This window comes from Hippoglossus stenolepis, chromosome 12 (genome assembly GCF_022539355.2).
Source record: "Hippoglossus stenolepis isolate QCI-W04-F060 chromosome 12, HSTE1.2, whole genome shotgun sequence".
Lineage (NCBI taxonomy): Eukaryota > Metazoa > Chordata > Actinopteri > Pleuronectiformes > Pleuronectidae > Hippoglossus > Hippoglossus stenolepis.
In genome coordinates, this window is record NC_061494.1 from 16,432,982 (window position 1) to 16,444,982 (window position 12,001).

The 12,001-nt window shown below is 40.8% G+C and overlaps 2 protein-coding genes across 2 annotated transcripts; one reads left to right on the top strand and one right to left on the bottom strand.

The window, feature by feature from the left end:
- On the top strand, positions 1–3,998 carry bnip4 (BCL2 interacting protein 4). Its single transcript, XM_035172614.2, has 6 exons — positions 1–188; positions 856–1,027; positions 1,226–1,286; positions 1,939–2,045; positions 2,318–2,467; positions 3,435–3,998. Exons 1-6 carry the CDS (start codon positions 146–148, stop codon positions 3,475–3,477), a joined length of 576 nt encoding a protein of 191 aa, XP_035028505.1. The 5' UTR covers positions 1–145; the 3' UTR covers positions 3,478–3,998.
- Positions 3,999–4,072: 74 nt separating this feature from the next.
- Positions 4,073–8,876, bottom strand: ppp2r2d (protein phosphatase 2, regulatory subunit B, delta). The gene is made up of 10 exons (XM_035172612.1): positions 8,695–8,876; positions 8,399–8,473; positions 7,799–7,896; positions 7,520–7,685; positions 7,307–7,419; positions 7,044–7,221; positions 6,769–6,933; positions 6,443–6,612; positions 5,887–5,978; positions 4,073–5,780 (listed from the first exon to the last, which is right to left on the bottom strand). The coding sequence occupies exons 1-10, from the start codon at positions 8,699–8,701 to the stop codon at positions 5,501–5,503; spliced, it is 1,344 nt and encodes a 447-aa protein (XP_035028503.1). The 5' UTR covers positions 8,702–8,876; the 3' UTR covers positions 4,073–5,500.
- Between the last annotated feature and the right edge of the window lie 3,125 nt (positions 8,877–12,001).

Below are 12,001 nucleotides of genomic sequence, written 5' to 3' on the forward strand. Positions count from 1 at the left end.
GCCAATCACCTCGCAGGTAAACACGCTGTTGCGTCATTGTTATTGTGGACGTCGGCTCTTCCAGCGGCTTCGCGGCAGGTTTCGCCACAGTTCACGAAGAGAAAGCTGCGCAAACAGTGCGGGGCCGCCACGTCTCACCTGCGCCATGTCGCTCCAGAAGGACGCGTCATCTGAGGAGGCTTTACAAGGTAAGAAACAGCCTGTAGCTCAGCTGGGTCCATGCTAACGGTAGCTTGTAAACAACACACCACGGGCTAGCTGTGTGGACGATGCTAAGCTAGCTGTGCGAGAGGAGCCTGAGGTTTAAAGCTAACGAGAGGAGAAAGCTGACATTTGTATTTGCTTGATAAGAAGTGGAGGCACAGCTGTTAAAGGACAGGTTGTTGTTATAGTTGATAGATTAATTAATTTACTGTGCTATTAGACAGATAGATAGATTCAAACACAAGAGCAGAAGAATAATAAATATTGACAAATATATAATATAATATATGCAATATTTTAAGTATAATGTGATTAAAAGACAAAAGTAACCGAGGCAGATTGAAGCCAAATATAAATACAGATTTAAGGATGAATAACTCAAGCTAAACAAAGTTGTGCGTTAGACTAACACAGCCTGCAAAATTGTGGTACAGCAGATGTATGCGTTTTTTTTTAAAGTGAAAATACAAGACTAGAGATATAAAAATATAAAATAAATTAAAGATAGACATAGGCAGTAGTGGTGACAGTCTGTCAGCCCAGTGACATTTTAGTTTATTGATCAACTGTAGCCTGTGTGTTGTTCCAAGGTTTTACAGCCCAGTGATATGACACTGCTGGACCTTGTTTTACTGTGTGTGTGATGTGTAGGTTCCTGGGTCGAGCTGCATTTCAGTGGCAACGCCTCCCAAAGTACAAGTCATCACGGAAGTCAGGAGCAGATCCCCACGTCCATCCTGGAGGGTGACGTGGAGAAAATGCTGCTGGACGCACAACACGAGTCGGGCAGGAGCAGCTCCAGGGGGAGCTCTAAGTGCAACAGGTCTGTGGGAAAATTAGTTTGTTTGTCCCTTGTGCATTGTGTAATCCAGATGGTGAATGAGTGGTGTTCCAGAGTTGCATTAACATGTTGTTTTCTTCTTCTTCTTCTTCTTCTTCTTCTTCTTCTTCTTCTTCTTCTTTTTTTTCTTTTTCTTTTTCTTTTTCTTTTTCTTCTTGTTCTTCTTGTTCTTCTCATCAGCCCACTCAGAGCACAGACCCCACTTGTCCTGTGGAGGGGCTCAGAGGGAAACAGCTCACAGGTAGAGTTATATCTGTACAGTTGTGGGTGATCAAACATATCAACAATTATCACAATATAATTTTCATAAAGAACCTTTTTTTCTGTTGATTTTGGTAAACATATTCAATTTGGTACAAAACAAAGTAAGAGATGGCAAAATAATCATGGAGCAAAGCAAATAAATATGTATATGTAAAATAGTGTAGGCTAAAGCAATTTTTACTGACTACCATGGGGGCCAAAGATGTATATATATATATATATATATATATGTGTTTATGTGTTTTTAAAAAACTTAATTTGAAAAATTACATCTCAGTTTTGTATTTGTTTATCATCTTTTTATATTTTTCCTCTCCCTTGCTTTCTTATAATGCTTTTGCATTGTGCATAGTGAGAAGGTATAATACATAATTAAGCTCTGATTTGTAAAATGTTTTGCTGTTTATAATTCTCTGCTCACAAAGTGGAGTTTATAACCACAACCTTCACTCAGGAACAGAAATTCTTTAGAGTTAACAGAAATCAAAATGTCACATTGATCTGTACTGACCTGTGTCAAAATCTATGAATACAACCCAAATTGCCCATCATTTTTATTAAACAGTTAATTTGATACTGTACAGTAGATGGTGTTTTTATATATATTTTGATGCTGGGTGTGTTTACAGTCAGATGAAGACTTCCAAGAAACAAGACGGGAAGTAGAGAATCTGATGAAGAAAAACGCTGATTGGATCTGGGACTGGTCCAGTCGACCTGAGAACAATCCACCAAAGTATGTTCCCTAATTTGCTTACTATTATTAATGCATGTGGTATTCTTTTTTTGATTTAATTTGAGTAATTATTCTAATATTTCAGTCAAAAATGGGTAATTACCAAATGCTAATTACATGTTTGAGCTTATTTATTTTATCACACGATTTATCATTTAAATTCACATCATTTAAAAAGTCTGTGTGAGCAAAGGTGTCAGTGTGACATTAAACTGGTACTCGTCAATTTTAATGAATTCAAAACAATGAAAGATTAATGTGCTCCTCTGTAGGGAGTTCCTGCTGAAGCACGCTAAGCACTCGACCCCTCTCAGCATCAGGAACACCAGCGTCATGAAGAAGGGAGGAATCCTCTCTGCTGACTTTCTGAAGCTTTTCCTTCCCTCATTAATCATTTCTCACATACTTGCTGTTGGCCTAGGGTAAGCACCATCATTTAATTGCTCACTCTGGCAATTTTTACAGTAGCTCTTACTCTAAAAACACTTAATAGTAATCTTTAAATGCAACTGCTGGAAGATCCTTAAATAACTCTTCAAAACCTGAATATGGGGCCACATACAATTGATGCATCTATGGAAATATAGACCTGTTTTCTTCCTGTTTGGAAACATCACTGATCCAAACACCTTTAATTGCACCAACGCAACATGAATAATTTAGTGTTAGTCCAGCGTGTGTCTCTGTATTAAAAGGGCACGTCAATTTGTTTGTACCGTGATAGATTACAGTCGTGAGTTTTGAATTTTGCTGGCGTGACACCACTTTTTATGTACTTTTGTAACGTGCTATTAATAATTCTTTGACCAATAAAATCACAGAGCAGTTGTTCTGAGTAAAGCATGACAAGGTGCACTGTTAGATAGGTTGCCATGGGCAGCAAGGGATATTGAGCTGCCTTGTCTGCTAAGCACCATCAGTAATTTGTAGAGAAACACACCACCATGTCTCATTTTGTCGAGCACATACCTCAGCCAAGGCCCATCAGTTTAAATCTGCTGGATCTGGACTTTTATGTGGATGCACAACAGATTGCATTGATATCAGTCCCCTAAAAATGCTTGAGTTTTTCTAAGATCCATGCATTATTGATGAAATTGTTCAAATAAAACACCCCATCTCGAAATGTTAAAATAATTGTGAATACATTTTACGTGGTTCTTTGTTGGCCCATGTCCCATCCCCGCACAAAGTTTCATTGAAATCTGTTCAGTAGTTTTTGAGTAATCGTGCTAACACACAAACCAACCAACAAATAGACCGGGTGAAAACACACCCTCCTTATGGTAATACACATTTATTTGTGTCTTTTAAAATTGAACTCCTATTTTTTTGTATATTTTACTTTCAGCACCATTTAATTCTCTGCGTTTATGTTTCCTTTTTCAGGATATACATTGGGAAGCGTATAACCTCCCACAACACCTACTAAGTAGAAGTGTGGTGTCACCTTGATGTGACCATCTTGGCATGCCTTAAAATGGGAGCTTTTGGAAGATCTAGGGAGATGTGGCCATGTGATTTGAGAGCCTCATGCGGCCCCTTGGAGAGGAAAGGATCTGTCTTTGCTGTCTGTGGCTTCTGACACCTGAACACAACACTGACCAATCATCTGCCGCTTGCTGGTCGTCCCGGCCTGGAGACGACTGCTGCTTCCTGCTCCTTAAATCTGCAAATTAGGGAGCTGATATATATTGTTCGCCATTGTGTTTTTTTTTTTTCTTATTGCAATGAGAATTCACTTGAGGAGGAATTTTCATTTTATTTGTAAATTTTCAGATCAGGGTGTGGATAAACATTTTTTAATTAGCTCAGAGTTTGAGAGACAGAGCTTTTATCAACGATTTCCCAATCCATGCAACTGTAAACTGCAGAAAATCAAATGTTAACTTTCTATGCACAACTGTGGTCCATTTTGTTCAACGTTCACAATAAAAGCAGGAAACACACGTACTCAGTGGCCGCTGATGATTGTTACGCACACAACATGGAACTGACTTGTCAAAGGAGGATCACATGCAGATGAACACAATTAAAATTTTATTGAACTTTGGTCAAAAATAATAAACAAGTGAATACATTGCCACCATGTTAGGAATCAATGGACAAAGACAATGCATTATTATGTGTTTGTTTTTAATGTCATCAGTATATGTTTCGTGTAGTCAACTTTCATTTCGGCATTCACAACTACGGAGATAAGATCCACATTTGCAATACGCGGCTCAAATTTTGGGTGACATCCCTAATAATAAATGAATAAGGGCACATGTATGAGGCCTGTCTGAATTTTCCTACTCGTTACATGATTCGGAGGCACTCTGTCACATAAACTGTACAGTGTGCAATTTTTCCTCTGTGTTTTTCATAGACAGCCACCTATAGCAGCAGTATATGAGGACATAACTATAAAATAGGATTTACAAATAATGCACATGAGGTTTGTAAAACGTTTGGGGACATAAACTTGTAGCTGTCACTGATCGAAGTAGGTATTAAGGCTGCAGATTCCCTTTGTCCTGGGCCCCATCTTGTGCCATGACGTTTCCGGCCTGCATCCTAAAACATGGTCAAAAACTAGAAAATGAATCTCTCGACACAAACACCTCATTGGTTGTCTCCAACAGTGGTTCTGAAACTGGCAGCCCCCCCAAAAGCGTATTTCCGTCACAAGTTTGCTTGAGATCTGCTCCAAAAAAATAAAAAGACAGTGGTCTGACTGAACATTTGTCCACCTCTCTACAACATAAAAACATGCAAAGCAATAAACATGTTTTAATACATCTAAATTTAAAAACACATCTGTAGTTTTAGTTTCTTTTATTATGTGGATGACAAGGTGTACTTGAGTAGATACAGTGAGTGAAATTATGTCACCGTATTGACAGGGGAGGGGGTAAAGTAAGAGGAGGGAGGGGGGGAAGAAAAGAAACAAGTCCACTTTCCAAATTCAGGGCCTCTTCCACCAGTAGTTTGGCCTGAATACATGACCAATGGGGGAATGTTACAGTTAGGCTTATTGGCCATTAATCCGTGCTTCAGAGGGCCCGAAATCTTTGAAATGATGTTACAACTCTGACAAGACGTCATTTTAAGGGCTTCCGAGAGTTCTGCTGTTAAATCATGAAATGAAGGCTTAAAATGTCAACACAAACACCAACGTTCAAGAGTTTGACCTCTAGGGAGTGCCATTCCGTCAATTAGACCCGAATTGGGCTTTCTGGGTCAGGGGGGCATGTTGATTGCCCTGGTGCCGAAGGCAAAAACAACCTAAGCTCAGACTCAAAATAAAACAGGCCTATGGATCAACCTCCTGTGGCAAAAAAAGTAGACACGTGCTTTCGAATTCTTCACCAGGAGGACAACGAGGCTGTTTCTTCTTATACAGATAGACAAGTAGTAGGCTTAACTACACAGGTACGGTAAAAGCCCTATCCTCGGGAGCCCCAAATCTTCTAGTTGATTTTGTCCTGGAAAATGTACAAGTTGTTGGTGGCTGCCACAGCTATCACGTTATCTTTGGGGTGCCAGGCAGTATGGAGGATCTTCTTGTTGAAGTCCAGGCTGTCCACGCTGATCTCATCCTTCTTCCTCTTGCCGCCGGTGGACACTTTGCGGGGTTTGAGCGTGGCCCGCGGTTTGCTGCTCTCCCGGGACGCCTCCAGTGTGATGTCCCGCCTGGTGTTGCGGTCGAACATTCTGAAGAAATTGTTGTAGGAGCCGGTCATGATGGCACTGATGGACAAAAGAGAAGGACAGTGATTATCATGAAATGCTATAAAAGTGCCATATATCAGATGTATCACAAACGTCATAGTGAGGGAAATACAAGAACACAGACCTGTCACTGCCATTCCAGCAGCACTCAAACTTGTCGAAGATGCAGTCGTTTTCATACAAGGAGCAGAGCTTACTGCGAAGGTATTCATGGACCTGAAAGAAAGCAAAGGACTTGAGCCTCATGTCTCGAATCACTAAATAAATAGACACACACAAACACAGGAAATGCTCTGGTTTAACACAACTGCTCTTAGATTAAACAAACACACCTGAGGTGACTATTTTTGTGAGTCACTAGGAGCATGCATGTCATTCATCAATTGGATCATATTTACTTCTGTATCTTTTCATTTCATAGATGTGAATTTAAATATATTTGAAATTAGGAATAAACATTAACAGCTACAGCTACACAGCAGCACACCAGACATTATTATATTCTTTGGGGGAAATACTAACAGGTAGTCGAAATGACACTGTTAAAAAGGCTTGAACACAGAACGACCATTTCGTGTTTTTCCACTCATATAAGATAAATATTGCATTAAGGAGAGCTTCTCTTAGTTGTCACTTGAACAGTTGCATTTGAAAGTCACTGTATAAAAATGTCTATGCACCTGATACGTCTCCACTGGCCTGTTCTCCATGTTGAGGTCCCAAACTTTGACGGAGAGGTAGTCACGTGTCATCATGTAGCGTCCGCTGTGACTGAACTTCACGTCCGAGATGGAGGAGATTATCTCAGAGAAAAAGGATCGGCTGCTCGGATCCTCTGGCTCCTCAAAGACTTCAAAAGAAAAACAAAACAAATCAAATGTTATTTCAAATAAATCCTCAGGATGGGGATTAAAAAAACCTGAACGCAATCCGTAAACAAATTGCTTTACCACCAATCAAATAGTTAATTGATTAAACACTGCAGTGTCCCAGTTGAGCTACTCACACTTTGAGTGCCGATCGCAGAGTGCCGCCGCTCGCATGTCACACAGGCGGATGGTGCCTTTGCTACTGCTGTACACAAAAACATTGCATTGGTGTGGATGGCACTCAGCAGCTGTGATTACTTCTGTCAGTTCCTCCATGTTGGCAGGCTTGATGTCTACAATATCTGGGAACACGCTGTTAAGGAACTTCCAGGCTTATGTTTTACCACGACACAGTGCAAACACATATTGACAACATATCTACTGTCTCCTTTCTGGAGAGGGAAAAGGATACTAAAACTTCTGTCTGTGATTTCCATGTGCCATAGATTTATTCTTAGGTCGTCTGCGGAGAGGTACGTTTCATGATCACTATTTACAGAAATGGAATTAATGTGATAGGTGTGCGCATTTGCAAAGATCCTCCGTGGGCTTGCTTCTACCATGAGATCCATTGGCATCAGCACTGGTACCTGGAGACATGCAACACGCACCGTTAGGACGAGATTTTATAAAACCCTCTAAAAGCCATGTTCATATGCAAGACAGGTTACGTACCCGTAAGGAGCTGATTCTAAAGGGGTCTCTGAGTCGTCCATCTTCATCTTTCAGGTTGTAACCTTCTGCCCGTTTATCTCTTTCACTTATTTTCCACAATTTGATAGTTTTATCTGACAGGAACAAAGTTGGGAATTTTACAGGTTAAAGAACGTGATGGAGAGACACTTTGAAACTCTGATGTCACGTCAAGAAAACAAATCGAACTCTTACCATTTGTCGAAAGTAGAAAGTGAGCAGCATTTTGTTGGGGTAGCCATCTAATTTTATTAATCTTTTCCTCGATTTCTAAACTTTTCAAGTAGTCAAATTCTGGCTCGTGACTCTGAAAAGTGCTATAGACGTTGTACTCCCCGCGCAGGTGCGGACGATTCTTGGACTGAAAGAAGAAAACACATGGAAAACAAAGTGTCAACATCATCGCTGCAGACACAGAGTCCGGACGTGACTTGGGACACGAAGGTGAACCTTGTGTGTCGTGTGGGATCTCACCTCCTGTTCATGTTGAAATATCACTACTCTGCCTCCTTTGTCTCCAGTCGCGAGCAGCTCTCCAGAGTAGTTGAACTCCACAGTAGAGATAATGTCAGCTGGAAATGGACACACATGAGTCAGACCTCACAGCTCAGCTTCCTCCATGATGCTTCTTTCACATGATGCTGAATCCAGCTAATTCATTTTGAGTTCATTGGGAACGTGACAAGCACACGCACGACACACAACAAACAACACGCACCCGTTCATGTGTGAATGAATGAAAACACGCATGATGTCACTCGGACAATTTATGGACGCAGCACATTGACGTCATGGACACGGTCGCTCCCCTTTAATAGCTTAGCCGCCAGCTAGCATACAGTGCTAGCTAGCGGTGCAGTCACTTACAGGGGGAAAGGGCGTTTTGTGCAGCCGATCCACAAACACACTCACGCCAGCCACGACAGCTGTACTCGTACTCAATCACACCCGAGCATCCAGCTAACGTGCATCTCATGTGAAGCGCGCACACAGCATCATCACCATCTCACCACCTAGCTAGCTTGCCCCAGCGATGTAGCCCCTTAGCCTGCCAAGCTAGCGTTAGCCACGTACCTTCCGCAACATCTTCATCTATCGCTCCTTTCACTTGAGAGAAACACCACTGGAAATCATTACCTCCTGCAACCCCTGTGGAGGAGAGAGAGCACAGCGTCAGTTCGGGGTGCGCGGCTCGGGCTTCGCTCGGCGGCGGCAGCGACCCCCGCGACAGCGACACAGTTTGACAACTAGCACCGTTAGCTCGCCAGCGCTAGCCTCGGCTAGGCTAACTTGCAGTATTCAGGGCCATCACACACACCAAGTGAGGTGGATCCTTCTTCTCCCCTCTCCCCCTTCACAAAGCAGCTTACCCGCCATTGCTTCATTTAGCAGCTCTGGCTGAACACCGCGTCCAACAGCCCGATCGCACAGCGCAGCTCTCCGCGGAGGGGGACAGATAGCATCCACAATCAGTGTGAGGACTCGGATCTGTCAGGGACCACGGAAATTATCCGTGATTTTTTTTTTTTTTTTTTGCTTCCAAAATGGCGCACGGTACATGGAGAAATGACGTCATGCACGCATGCCACATCCTGGCTGCCTCCATCCTCCCGAGCATCGTTTCATCAGATCTGCATCCAGCGCCTGCTCGTCCTGTTTTCACCTTTTAACTCCGCTGATTTACGTGTTTAAAAAAAAAACCCCGACATGTTTAGCCTGTTTAGAGTCAGTCCAGCTGTGCTTTGATGGGGGGGTGGTGGTGGTGGCACATGTGACACATCTGGGTGCAGGCATAACAGCTGAAGCACAATAAATCCAGGACAAACAAAAACACACATGCAATGGAACCTCCTGTTTTTCTCGTGTTTATAGGTCAGTTAAGTGTCATACATGGGATCTGTATCACATGGATGACTGATGAGGTCTTTGTAGGGATGAACTTATGTTTACTACAATTTACAGGCTTGATCAAACTTAATTTTGTCTTTTTTTAAATGGTTTTGTTATTGTGGCTGTTGGACGTGAAGTGCGTCTTAACCCCTTTAAAATATAGAGGCACCCAAGCTTTGTTTTGTGTGGTCGTAGGGTGACATCTAGTGGAGAGAGCGATGAAGATCAATATTGTTATATGTGTCGTTGACTCATGTTCACTTTGTGTTGCTCTTCTGTGAGAAACAGGCTGAACTTCCTGCTTAGATCACAGTTTAAAGACAGAATCCAAAACATAAAACACATCACAAAGGATAGAAAACACATATGTATATGTCATATTTAAAGAAAACATTGGGGAGACGACAAGGCGCTCACCCCTGAAACTCCTAAAGTGTCTTAAGTCTCAAACACTTCACCCACCCCTCCATCAGCATAGTGTCGAGTAGATAATGAGTGCTTTTACATTTTTGGGTGAACTATCCCTTTAAAACTATAAGAAAAATCTGTAATGAAGAAGGATTGGATGAAAACATGTCTGACCAAAACCTTTCTGTTTGAGAACAGTTCCATAACAAATGTGAGACATTTTCAGCTGAATTGTTACAAAAAGAACAGTTGAATTAAATATCTGGTTTAAATCTTCGATGGAAAGATCGTACAGGGTAGAACCTATGAATTAATTTAAACAAAAATATTCCGGGTTAAGGACTAAACTTTACTCCAGAGCACATTCTCTATTGTACCATTCCAAAATGGGATAAGTGCTGCCAGATGCTTGTTGTAGTTTCTACCCAATTTGTCAATTTGTCTATAAAGTCTGATTCATCACAAGTATCATATAAAAGTTAAAATACAACTATTTAGTTTCAGAGTTTGGATTTTGACATGTAAGGAATAACACTTCAACAGCAATTCATTTCTTTAACCCTGTATCCTGTATAAGTCTATAAGAGGAACGTCCTGCATATAAAATAACTTATTCATTGGTCATCTGAGACCTCTTTTAATTGAGATAGAATGTAATGGGGTTTAACCCTTTTCTATCTATCTATCTATCTATCTATCTATCTATCTATCTATCTATCTATCTATCTATCTATCTATCTATCTATCTATCTATCTGTCTGTCTATTTCTCTTGTTTTCATTACATGTTGAGTATTATTAAATTAGAAAACAAACTTTGAAGAATGCGCTGCTCACAATTTCTTTTTAAATAGTATGCATACTACACGTACACATACTTTTCGGCACAAAATAAACATACAAAAATAGATGTTAATGCCGTGGTAGCTGCTTTAAGTCTTGTGCTTATTTTTGTGTAAACAGCGCTCCCTGAAGGGGGGGAGTTGTCAAGAACTGGGAGGAGATGGATAACCCACAGGGGCCGATTGTGCAAATAAATAAAGTCACATTGCAAAAATAATAAAAAAGCAAATTCTGATGAAGTGTGAGAATGTTTAATATCTGGGGCACATTTCAGTAAATGAACTAAAATAAGCAAGAATGCTGCACTGCATGTTCTTGAAGAGGCTGTTACTTCCAACGTAAAAAGTCAAATTACATCCTATATTTGTGCAGCTGCTTTTATCATCTTATTCTACTCTATCTTTTAACACCACAGTGACCTGAAAAGCGTTCATCAACAAATAATACTTTAAACCAGGCTCTGGATCAATACCTCGTACCGATGGTGTTATGTACATTGTTCTTTTATTTGTTCTCTGAGTCTGCAGATTGTCCTGGAGGTGGCAAATGAAGAGAATAAGGATGTTGTTTGAAAGAGCGGGACCAAATCTCACCAAAACCTTCTCTCCGGTATCTCCCAGGCTCCACATCCCCCTCATCACTCACTCAGCGTCCCTTGGGGAGAAGCAGAGCAGAGGCCTGGAGGTGAGCAAGACTACAGTATATCTATAGATCTATACTCTCTGTGTATATACTGTATATATATAAAGGTGGGTAACTTGTGCCTGCAGTATTGGTACGTACTGTAAGTTGTTTGGTGTAGGACTATTCATAGATAAGAACAAGCATGCAGAGGAATATGTTATAAAATTATTGATAGTGTTGAATTGTGACTTTAAACGCCCTAATAAGCTTGTATATTGATCCAATTTGTAGTTAAATACGTGGAAATGTAACCTTAAATTAAAATCGATGGTTTACAAGGGTTTTGTGAAACCGTCATTATTGTAAGAGCCCTTTAAAACACCATTGACTTCTACATGAGTGTATTTACACACAGCGACAAATGGGTTTACAGTGGTTTATACTTTGGAGCTTCAGCCTGTAAGTGGAACAAAATGATGAGACAGTATAGATGTTATTTGTCGGATTAACAAAGTAGGACATGGACATGGTGTTTGTCAATTTTTTGTTTTATTCAACGATATGTTATTGTACATTTCTGTGTAAACTAATAGTATACAATCAAAAACAAAAGGAACTGTGTTCACCCTGATAATGTGAAGGAGAAACCTGAGTCTTAGGCCTAATTTGTGATTTAATAAACTACACAGCCAAATGGTTGTATACATTCCATTTTTCATATTTTACACAAGTGTGTGTAGAGTGAGTGTGTGTGGTGCTTTGCTGTAGCTTCATCAGGTATAAGGAGAGGTGTTGACTTTATTCCGAGCCTCCAGTAACACCACTGACTCTGATAGTTCCCCATCCCTGTGGGAATTCATTATAAGACAGCTAGAGGCTGCTTGTGGATGGTTACTGTGCTGCCCGTATGTTA